Raw genomic sequence first — 12,495 nt, 5'->3', positions numbered from 1 at the left:
CAGAGGATTAATCTGTGGTTCCCTAAGATGAAAGAAAGCAATTTTCTTCAAAAGTTCTATCCATAGTGTCCTTTTTAATGTCATTCTTTCCTTAGATTCCTACAGAGCTCTGTCCACCTGGAAGTTAGAGTAGTAAAAGCAGAATGTTTTAAGTACTATCTGAGAAAATGGTGAATTAGAGCAATTTTGGTTATACTAAATGGTGGAAGCTTACTGTGGGACTCTAGCAAGTAGAAGACGTGGAAAGTAGGTGATAAAATGGTCCTGAAAGGCAATGCCTTAGTGAAACTAGCTATTTTTAAACATTTTTTTAAGTTTATTTATTTTTGAGAGAAACAGAGACAGCATGAGCAGGGGAGGGGCAGAGAGAAAAGGTGAGAGAGAATCTCAAGCAGGCTCTGTGCTGTCGGCATGGAACCAGATACAGGGCTCAATCCCACCACTATGAGATCATGACCTGAGCTGAAATCAAGAGTCAGATGCTTAAACGACTGAGCCACCCAGGAGCTCCTGAACCTAGCTATTTTTAATAGACGTTTTAGCAAATAACCTTTCTTCACACTGTTTCCAAGTTAAGTTCTTCTTTTCTTGAGGTTTTCAGAGTACCTTCTACACTACCTTCTGATTTGCTCATTGTATTATCCAATTGGCTTATATGTTTATCCCTCTCACTTGGTTAGAAACTTGTCTAGGGCTAGGATTGTGTGTGTGTGTGGGGGGGGGGTATGGGTTTTAAATTTTCTATTTCCCAGCACCTAGGGAAGGCAATCTGGTATTTGTCAAGAAAACCAAACCAACCAACCAACCAACCAACCAACCAACCAACAAAACACCATGGAGGGCTAATAAAGGAATGCATCTCCTTGTTTCAGTGAAAATAATGCCATAAAACTTTCCAGAACATTTATACTAATCCATGGATGAAAGGATGTAGGTCCTTGACCCGGGGTAAGAATATATTTGCTTTGACAATCTTCCTGAGCCTAGATAACCTTGTTGGGAAATACTTTTTCTCTTACTTTATTATATATCAGAGAGGTAAATCCTTCTTAATGTCAGTAGGGATTATTATTATCTAAATATTCATTACTTTAACACTATTGCAATTAACATGCTTTCTAAGGGGTTATTGGGTTATTTAATATTAGCTATATCATTTATATCAATAGACACTATAAGCTAGGTTGTATTCTAAAAACAATTGACTAATATACTTCACATATTTTTCAACTTTTTGAAAAAAAATTGTTTTGAGCTAGAATTTTCCGTACTTGGCTTTGAAATAAGAAGCCAATTAATTTTGGAAAGGCTTAGGGAAAAACTGTTCAAATGGTTAAAACCTAGGAAAGAGTAAAAGATATTACTTTTAACTAGTTGAAAGTCAATTTGAATAACTTACACATGGCTGAACTTTAAAAGTCAGAATTTTCCATTATTTAATTTTTACTAAGTACTTCATGAGGTATTTACAAAATAAACCTGTTAAATAAGGGATGGCACAAATAGATGACAGTATTTACTTCAATAAAGGATCTTTTTTCCCCAGTAGGTCTTAATTACTCTTTTGCCATTAAGAACCACCCTTGACCTTATTTTTAAAGTCTGATAGATTCTGTGTTTGCTTTGGACACCAGCATATGCATGCAATATATTTTGAATTTAATTAAGAGTGAAATTGCTATATTGGCCAGCTTCACAGCTATTGTATTTGTATTTACTTAGTAACTTGGGACAAATTTGGGTCAAACTAGTTTTGGATATCTGGGTCTGAAAAATTGGTAATAAGGTAGACATGCATCAAGTTATGTATGTTTGTATGCTGAAAGGAGATGGTTGTGATAATGTGGTACCTTAGACACAAAATTTTGAAAATTAGTTGATATCCTGTTTATGACTATATAATTATATCTTGGAAACTGTATATGATTAAAGACACATATTAGCTATCACAGTCTTTTTAACTCCAGCTGCCAGTCTTTTGTTTTCTCCAATTTACTTAAACATCAAATACATTGATGTGTGGCTGTGTATGGCAAACATTAGTTTGCTAAGGCTACTGTAACAGAATAGGACAAACTGAGTGGCTTAAGCAACAGAAATTTATTTATGGAGGCCAGAAGTCCAAGATCAAGGTGTCAACAGGGTAGATTTCCTTCTGAGTTTTCTTTCCTTGACTTGTAGATAGATGGCCATCTTCTCCTCTGTCCTCACATGGTTGTCCCCCTGTGTTGTTTGCATCCTAGTCTCTTCTTCTTAGAGGATAGCAGTCCTGTTGAATTAGAGCCCACCTGTGTGACCTCATTTAGGATTTCAACATATACATTTGGAAGGAGGGAGCACAACTCAGCTTATAACACATATATACTATTATATAGCTTGTATAAATGTTATATATATATATATATATATATATATATATATATATATATGTATATATATATATATACATGCATTTATACTCACACATACAATATGGGATGTGTATAACATGATAGTTATTCATTCATATATGTACAATTGACCCTTGAACAACACAGGTTAGAGCTGCACAGGTCTTCTTATATGCAGATTTTTTTTGATAAATATAATACAGTACTGTAAAAATATTTTCACTTCCTTATGATTTTCTTAACATTTTCCTTTCTCTAACTTACTTTATTGTAAAAATGCAGTATATAATAATATAACATATAAAATATGTGTTAATTGATTATTTATGTTATCAGTAAGGCTTTCATTTAATAGTGGCCCTTAGGTCCCTGGGGAGTCCAAGGTTATACCTGGATTTTCAACTGCATGGGAGTCAGCACCTCTCACCCCTGTGTTCAAGTAGCAACTGTGTGTATATATATCCAAGTAGATCCACATATATACAAAGGAAAATTGACTATATTCATTCATTAATATGCATTAATGAATTTAGAAAATGAAATGATAAAAGATAAAATACCAATATATGCATTTTTAAAATTTATAGAATAATCTAGATTTTGATAATGAACTTTATATGTATGTATCACACTCAATTTGTTATTAACAATTAGATAATAGTAATTGAGAAGTGCCCAAAATACCTATGCAGGTGCTTGCTATCAATCCAAATGTATGAGGAAGTCTTTGTCCTTAGGTTCGAGATCTGGGGTCATTTTTTTTAATGTTTGTTTTAGTTTTGAGAGAGAGAAAGAGAGACCGAGGGGAGGGGCAGAGAGAGAAGGAGACACAGAATCTGAAGCAGGCTCCAGGCTCCAAGCTGTCAGCACAGAGCCCGACGTGGTCTTGAACTCACAAACTGCGAGATCATGAACTGAGCCAAAGTCATTCGCTTAACCAACTGAACCACTCAGGTGCCCCCAGGTCCAGGGTCATTTTTAAAACCCCCCTGCTACCTAACTTCTTTAATGCTACTTGCTAAAACTTTATTTCATAGTCATTGCCGTGTTGTATCCAAATAGCCTCCAGTGCGGGGTATTAAGTTTCCCAACTCCTTGCCTTCAGTCTCTTTTCCCTCTACTTTATTCTATCACCTAGCAGGTAAACTGATTTCTCTCCATTCCTTCAGCATGTCATACATGTTTTAATGTGTTTCACCCACCCAAAATATCTATCCCCCCTCTACCTGCAAATCCTCAGGGCCAAGCGTACTCTTATTTTCGTCTTTATTCTCTCACTTAATTAGAAAAGATGGATGTGTAGTAGATAGAGACCAAGGTTTGTTTTGTTTTGCCTCCCAAAGAACCTAGCAGAATTCTGGTCACATGGTAGATGTTGTAAGTACTGATTAATTGATTAATTCGCAACAGGGTAACTAAATTATATAAAATGATCACTGTGAAGGGCATCACAGCCTCTACTTTTTGCTATAGTTAATTTTAAGATTATATTGATTAAATGAACAATAGAAACAAATTACATAGTTTAAATATTTAAGTTGCCTATTCTAATAGTCATACTATAATTGTTATTTTTGCCAGTTTGCATAGTACAAATTCAGCTTTTAAACATCTAAACTTCCCCTTATAAATTCAGATAGTGTTTTCTAGATTAGATATTAAAAATACTAAATGGTAAATAAAACCTTATCCATGTAACATCAGTCAGTTGTCCACTCTCTCCCCTGTATCATCAGGGTTTTTTTTTCCTATATTTACTGGATCATTCTTACTGGCATGCAAGCATTCTATAAGTTTTACAAGTATACCTTTTTTTATTTTTTAAAAATTTTTTTCAACGTTTTTTATTTATTTTTGGGACAGAGAGAGACAGAGCATGAACGGGGGAGGGGCAGAGAGAGAGGGGGACACAGAATCGGAAACAGGCTCCAGGCTCCGAGCCATCAGCCCAGAGCCTGACGCGGGGCTTGAACTCACGGACCGCGAGATCATGACCTGGCTGAAGTCGGACGCTTAACCGACTGCGCCACCCAGGCGCCCCTACAAGTATACCTTTTAAGTAAGGTTTTCTGGATCACATGCCCTCCAATAACTACTGCAAAACACCTCACTAGAATTGTCTGTTCCGTCACTTCTCAAATAAGTACAAACTGTCTGGGACTCTTGTTGAAATTTAATTTCTAATTCAGAAGGTATATACTTGCTGCTTTAACAAATTCTCCCAAAACGTAATGGCTTAAAACAATAAAACATGTATTTGCACACAGCCCTGCTGGGAACCTGTGGCTCAGGATCTTTCACATAGTTGTGACCAGTGTGTTGGCCCGGACTATATAGTCATCTCTAGGCTTGACTTGAGGAAGAATCTGCTTCTAAGCTTTCTCCTTTGGCTGTTGCAGGCCTCATCTGTTTGCTTGCTGTTGGCTGAGAACATCATGCCTTTGCTATGTGAGCCTCTTTTTAGGGCAGCTCAACATAGCTGCTTAGTCCAAGACAGATAGACAGGGTAGGGTTAGGGAGAGGATAAACAAGACAAAACCAGAATCTTCTTGTAACCCAATGTCACAAGTAATATCGCATCACTTTGCCTTCTTCTCTTCAAGGGTAGGAGATTACAAGGATGTAAACACAAGGAAAGAAGTAGAGTCGTTGGGGGTTCCATCTTAGATGCTGCCTGTCCAAGTAGATTTGGTGTGGGGTTTGAAATTCTACATTTTTAACGAATTCCTAGGTGATAACCGTTATTATTCTCCAAGAACTTCATTTTGAAAAGAAAGGGTCTACACTTCCTGACTCCAGTTCTACTTTTAATCATCCTCTGTTGGTCACACTCACTCCAATTAGGCTTTCTCACCCTCCACTACACTGAAATTGCCCATGTTGGAGTCAACAATGACTTCCACATTACTAAATCCAGCATTTGAAATACAATCACTCTTTCTGAAAATCTTTCCTTACTTGGCTTCTGGAACATTAAATTTATATTTCTCCTTAGTTTTTCTGCTAGTTGCCTATCTCCCTGACTATAAATATTACTATATTCCACAACCAACCCTTGGACCTATTTTTTTTTATCTACAGTTAACTCGTAAACAGTCTAATGAAAGCTTATAGCTTTACATTCCAGATATATGCTGACCACTCTCAAATTTACATTTCTGATATGAATTTTTCCCCTAAAATACTGACGTGTTTACCAAGTGCCTCACTGAACATCTCTACTCAGATATCTAATAGTAATTTCAAACTTAAAGTGTCCAAAATAGAATTATTCATACCCCGCGGCCTCCCCCTTCCCCACTAGGCCCAACTTGGCAATCTTGCTTCTCATTTATGTTTGCAAACCAAACAGTAGTACTCTCCAATCTGGCTGTTCAGTGAAAACCACAAGAGTCATCCTTGAGTCCTCTCGTACTCTCATATGTAAACAATCATGAAGTTGTGTCTGTGTTGCCTCTTTTTATCCCTTGACTTTCTCCATCATTCTCCATCCCAACATCACCACCCTTGTACAGACCATTATTATGTGTTACAGAGAGTTCTGATCTTTTTACTATTGATTATAGCTTCTAACCTCTAGCCCAGATGATTTTATTCAACCCATCTTTTTCTACATTCATGGTTTCCTTTAGCCTACAGAATGAAGTTTAGATTCTTTTTTTTTTATTTTTCAATGTATGAAATTTATTGTCAAATTGGTTTCCATACAACACCCAGTGCTCATCCCAAAAGGTGCCCTCCTCAATACCCATCACCCACCCTCCCCTCCCTCCCACCCCCCATCAACCCTCAGTTTGTTCTCAGTTTTTAGATTCTTTAATATTGTTTATAATGCTGTACATAATCTGGCCCCTGATTCCCTCTCCGGTCCCATTTATCTCTTTTTGTTTACCTGTGTTCTAAAGCAGTGCAGGGACTGGGCTATGATATGACACTCCCATTTGACTGTAAATCTTCATTAAAATGGTTTTTCTTTCTGCAAGGCTCTTCTTTTTCTTCTTTGTTTGGCTAGCCTTCTCTTCATTCAGATTTCAGCTTAAACCTAACTTCTTCCTGGAGGCCATCTTTGATCTCTTAGACTAGGTTTAAGGCACCTATGGTGTAGTGCATAGTGTTACATACTTCCCTATCTTAACAGTCAGTGTATTTTCTACTAATCATTGAATTATCTTTTTTCTTTTTCTCCCATTAAGTTATAAGTTCTGGGAAGACCAAGTCAGCAGATGTAGATTCAGGTATTTTGAAGCCTGAAAAATATAACTTTGGGGTCCTCTTTAAGAATATATGTAATTATGGGGGCACCTGGGTGGCTCAGTCAGTTAAGCATCCAACTTCAGCTCAGGCCATGATCTCACAGTTTGTGAGTTTCACCCCTGCATCTGGCTCTGTGCTGACAGCTCAGAGCCTGGGGCCTGCTTCAGATTCTGTGTGTGTGTCTCTCTCTGCACCTCCCCTGTTTGTGCTCTGTCTCTCAAAAGTAAATAAACATTAAAAAAATATATATTTAATTATTTATTTATAATTATTATTTTAATTATATACACATAATTTAAAATACACACACTCAAGTGAAAATGAGAGTTTTCATTTATAAAAGAAATCACAACAAAGTAAAAACGCTGACAAATATGAAAGCATATGATACTGTAAACATGCTTCCAGAGGCCCTTTGCAGAATCCCAAAGCTTAAGCTTCATTAAATTCCCAGTAAACACACCTCTACAAGTCAGTCTTCTTTAAAAATCTATTTCTAGTGTTGAGAGCAGTGCTTGATATATAGCAGATACTCAACAAATATTTTGGAATGGATATATTAACTTTATTTTCACAAATTAGATTACTAAAAATAGATTTTTTCTATATTAAAAAATTGTTCTTATAATTATTATTTTTTTATTTTTTGCTACGGTCGTATTTCAAATACCAATAATGTACATGCCTGTTAGCATGTCAGTGGGCTCTAAGCAGAAAGTCTATTGTACTTCTTTACCAAATGGAAAAAAAAATTGTATCAAAAATGTATACTCCAATCTTTTAGATTGTATGTATATATATTTGTGTGTGTCTCTATATCTTTATAGATCACATGTATTAAAACTTTAATGTTGAATTACTAAGATTTTGGTTTTTCAGATATCACCACAAACAAAAACCCTTCAGGGAGAGACCATCTATATTCTGTTTTCTTTATAATATATTTTATAAACATTTATCTCTGAGATAATAAGGATACCAATATTTTATATAAAACAATGCATAAAATGTTTTCTTTATTCTCAAATCATCCACAAGACACTACTTAAGAGGTTATTTGAATTAAGACAATAACATTGCATTCAAAAGGTAAGCTATTTGGCTTACATCTTTAGAGTTGAGTTTGTTAAAATGGAATTAAATTTAGTTAAGTTCCTCTTATGGTAACATTTTAAATTTGCTGAGGGTTGGTAGGCTCATGTCAAGACTGTTAGGGGTGTGTGTGTGTGTGTGTGTGTGTGTGTGTGTGTGCGTGTGTGCGTGTGTGTGTGTGTGTGTGTGTGTGTGTGTTATAAAGTGCAGCCTTCTGATCAATGCACACTTTTTCCTCCCATTTTCCTAAATACATCATGAAAAAAGGATGAGGTTTCCGCCTTAATTGCTTGTGCCTTTTATTCACATTCCTCTCTCAGCCAGAATTGTGAAAAGAGTGTTAGTAAAAGGCTGCACAATAGAGCTTTTCATTAGGCCCCAGCAAGGCACACAAAGGAAGGCTTTTGGAAAGAGTGAATGCAGGAGTTTAATTTGCAGGTGGAGAGTAGATAAAAGGTGCTGACACCTCTATTCTTCTCTTACTTAGGTGACCCTTACCCTGTTCAGCTGATCCCAACTACCATGGCAGCTGCCGCTGCAGCAGCACCAGGCTTAGGCCCGCTCCAACTGCAGGTAAGTCGGGAAACAATGCAGAAGAGACAAAGGTTAAGTAAACAGGCAAAACAGCTATTATCGTGTTAAAGCAAAATAAGGCTGAGTGGTGATATTTGTCTCACTCTTTTTTTGTTTTTGACTTCCCTTGCACTGATTCTCAACCAAAAGTTGAGTGGTTGACTCTTTTAATTTGTGGCCCTGTTTTCTGTACTAAAGAGAGCTTATTATACATTTTTATCGCCTGGTATGATTTAACAAAACGGTCTCAGGTTTTGCTTTGATTACTGTGTAACATAGTTTCATCACAGACTGGTCCTCATCAAGATAAAAAGAACAAAACTGTCAAAGACATTCACACAGATACTTATGAATCAAGGCAACTTAACAGAAATTACATTTTAAAAAATGTTCAAGACACCCAATATTTTTGACTCTGTAGGTCTTTTTATTCTCCTGCTAATGCCAACTCAGTCGGGCAAGCAAAGAGAAATAAACCAAATAAGCGAGCGCCTAAATGAGCACAACTTTATCCAGGCATTCCAATTAAGACCTTTTTAGCCCTGAAGAATACATATTCCCATATATTCAAGAATGTCAGTGATAACTTTACCAGATGTCCAAGTGATTTTAGAAATTTTGTCTCCGGAGTTGAAAAGAATATCAATAATATTACATTAAAGATATCTTTCATTAACTATTTAAATCTTTGAATCAGCATCCCTCAAAATCTTCCCTAGCTTCTGTTGTTATGGACTTCATAGTTATGCAATTAATGAGGATAACAAACCATCTAATAATAAAATCAATCACCCCTGTTAGAATTGTGTATTTTCCTTTGCCTGAGAGACACAGTATATCTGTAAACCCAGATATATACCAGTTGTGCTTAATAAACTTAACTTGTATGCACAAAAATGTATTGTCATGATAGATGATCTTAACCTATAAGGAAGAATAGAGTTTTATATTGTAGCATTAAGAGACAAATCTATCTGGCCAGCACTGGGGATTGTCAGAATACCTGACGGGTTTCTGAAAAATCAGTCGAATCTCACAGGAAGAACACAGGAGGAGCTGAGACATACTGTGTTCTACAGAGGTTAATAACAGTCATTCCTAATCTACCTTTTCCACAAAAAGCTACAGTGTGAGTAAGTGTTTCTTTGAGCTGGAAGTATCTTGGGAAGTGTTAGAGCCAAGGAGACAATAAAAGTAGCATAACACTTGTTATCCTTTGAAATGGCATCCGGAAATAATGACAATATGGGAAAGTGGTTGTAATCAGTAAAACTTAAAAAGAGTAGTGAAATTAAAGGAAGAGGGAAGCATATGTGGAAATATATTTGAATGTAGAAATAGGAGTTTTGGAGATTTCTGATGTCCATTTTAAAAGTAAGTTAGACATTCTTGTCTCCTTTCACCCTTGGGTTAATGGTGAGAGGAAGCCGGGGCAAGTATGTTTCACTGTAGGATTCTAGTAGAAAGTAGCTTTGTTAGGCAATAATCCAAACTTCTCTTCCTACAGAGATGGTATTAAAATATTTGAAATTCTTTTATTTCCATCCTTATAATACATCAGATTCCCCTAAAATATCAAGATCTAAAAAAATCATTTTCAGAACGAGGAAAAGACACCAAATGTATTTGCTCTTGCTTTCACTATAATTTAATCTATAAGTAGAATAAAGATCTTTTTTGTATAAGTGACATTGTACCCATTAACATATATGAGTTTTAGTTAGGATCTCAGTAAACCAATACTGTGGTATAACAGGAAAATTAATAATCCAAAACTCTTTTGTGGTAAGCCACTAGCTACTAGTAAAACACATACAGGAGGACCTGGGTAGCTCCATTGGTTAAGCATCCGACTTTTGGTCAGGTCAGAACCTTGCTGTTCATGAGTTCGAGCCCCTCATCAGGCTCTGCACTGACAGTGTGGAGCCAGCTTGAGATTCTCTCATCTCCCTTTCTCTTCCCCTCCCCCACTTGTGCTTTCTCTCCCTCTTCTCTCTTCCTGTCTCAAAAATAAATGAGTAAAATTTAAAAAAATAAACACATACACATAAACACACATGCAAATTTTTTACTCATGATTTAAAAATGCTACTCAAATGCAAACACATTTCAAACTCATGACATTTGCTAACTCAGTAACCTGCTAACCAAATTATAACAAAAATGCTGATGAATTGGCACTTCTACAAATACTCTCCATGCATCACACTGCTGAAAGAAGTAGCCCGATTCATAAGGGCAGTTATCTATTTCAGACTGCATGTCAATTTCATCCCTCTTTACACAGATATATGTTAATTCAAGCCTCTCATTTTGAACATCTAGATCTAAGAAGGGCCCTATAAATGTATTCCTACTCATGATTGACTTTGCCTACCATTTGTGTTTTCTTTTGAAATAATCTTTGCCTGTCATTGTTCATACTTGGATGACATAGAGTAGAACCACAAATCCAGGATCTTCCTTAAAGAAAGAATGAAGAAGAGTACAGTTATTTTAAAAGATGAGCAAGAGGACATGTTTTAAATGCAGCCACTTTTTATTACTTAAATATTATTTCATGTTCCTGGATAAAATAATGAAGTTCTAGCCATGTAATAAAATACACCTTATATTTTAAAATCACCTTACTATATACTTTAGGAGCAGTTGAAATAGTCTAAGCATTGTGATGTATTTATTTTTTATAGAGAAAAAAGTGGCTTAATCTGGATTATGTAATTAACATGTTGTGCCAAGGGACTATTTTATTTATTTATTTTACAGTGAGATACCATTCTGTTTCTTCTGCCTTTAAAGTCTTTCCCGAGCCTCAGATCCATATAGACAACTATTTTTGACTGTCAAGAGGAAATATATAGGTGTTTACAGACATACAAACTGAGTACCAAATGTAACTTACCAGTTCTCTTCTTGGCCCAAGACCTGCTCATTCTCTGGTCCTAGCAAATGGCTCCACTCCATCTTTGCTCAATCTGGAAACATGAGAGTTATCCTTGTCTCCTCTTCCTCTACATCTGTTCATTCATTGTCTATGCATTCCACCTAATAAATACAGCAAGGATCCATGCATTTTTTTTCCATCTTACCTATTATTACCCTTCTGGTCAGGCTCCCCTCATTTGTTGCCTAATTTACCACAATAGCTCCTGCACTGGTCTTCTGTCTTCATCTTACCCCCTCCAATGCTCTCTCTACTCGATCAGAATAATCTTTCTGATTTTAGAAAATCTGATCATGTCCTTCTCTTACTTGTTTTCAAGTTCTCTGGATCTTTACATGTGGTATTTCCTCTTCCTGGAACCCCATTACCCCACACCTTTACCAAGCCAACTCCTATTTCACTCAGATTGCAAGATAGAACATCACTTTGTAAAGAAATATTTCCTTGTCCCCAGGTCTAGATTAATGTAGCTCTTATGTGCTTCAAGAGCACACTGTATTTCCCCTCTCATAACACTTGTAGAAAAAGTTTAAATTCTACTTTCTGGCTTCTACCAGATGGCAAAATCTATGAAGACAGTGACTCATCATCATTTACATTAACCAAGTGTTTGAAATATTTTATGAACTCAGTATCTATTATATGAAAGGGTGAAAAATGAATCTTAACATCATAATAAGTTAGGTATCTATCTTGCTCAAAGAACTACTCTGCTTTATGATATTGGAATTAAGCTGAATAGTAATGATTAGTTTTCAATATAAATTAATTTTCATCCTTTAAAAAAGACAATAGCCAAATTACAAACACCAAAGGTGTCATTGGCTCATGGAAGAAAAAAAACTAGTAGTTTGAATTCAGTAAGATATATATTGAAATTTTATAATAAAAAAAACGTATTCCCTTTTCATGAAATAACCTTAGGAGAACACTACATGCCTAGCACCATGGTTAGCACTACAGTATTTTCTTTACTTGTATTAAAAAATATATTTTTATGACAGTTTTGCTCCATACTACCTTATTCAATCTGCTCCAACTACACTAAGGGCTTTGCTGTCCCTTGACATGCCAAGGCATGCTCCTAGCTTCCACCTTAGAGTTTTATATTAGCTGTCCCTCTACCTGAAATGCTCTTCCCTCTGCCTGGCAGGCTCATTCTCTCACCTCATTCAAGAATCTGCTCTAATGTCATCTCTCTAAGACACCTACCCTAACTAACCTGTTTCAATCACAAAATAA

The 12,495-nt window shown here is 36.0% G+C and overlaps 1 protein-coding gene across 39 annotated transcripts in view; it reads left to right on the top strand.

Annotated features, from left to right (window-relative positions):
• The window catches only part of SOX5 (SRY-box transcription factor 5), a 1,017,940-nt gene that overhangs the window by 900,678 nt on the left and 104,767 nt on the right, over positions 1 to 12,495 (top strand). For all 39 annotated transcript variants that reach the window (XM_045062619.1, XM_045062611.1, XM_045062623.1 and 36 more), the window contains one exon: positions 8,224 to 8,309. In XM_045062619.1, the coding sequence (XP_044918554.1) occupies positions 8,224 to 8,309 (86 nt within the window). The remainder of the gene's footprint in view (positions 1 to 8,223; positions 8,310 to 12,495) is intronic.

The sequence above is a fragment of the Felis catus genome, chromosome B4, assembly GCF_018350175.1.
Source record: "Felis catus isolate Fca126 chromosome B4, F.catus_Fca126_mat1.0, whole genome shotgun sequence".
Lineage (NCBI taxonomy): Eukaryota > Metazoa > Chordata > Mammalia > Carnivora > Felidae > Felis > Felis catus.
This window is presented reverse-complemented; position numbering and strand designations above follow the sequence as displayed.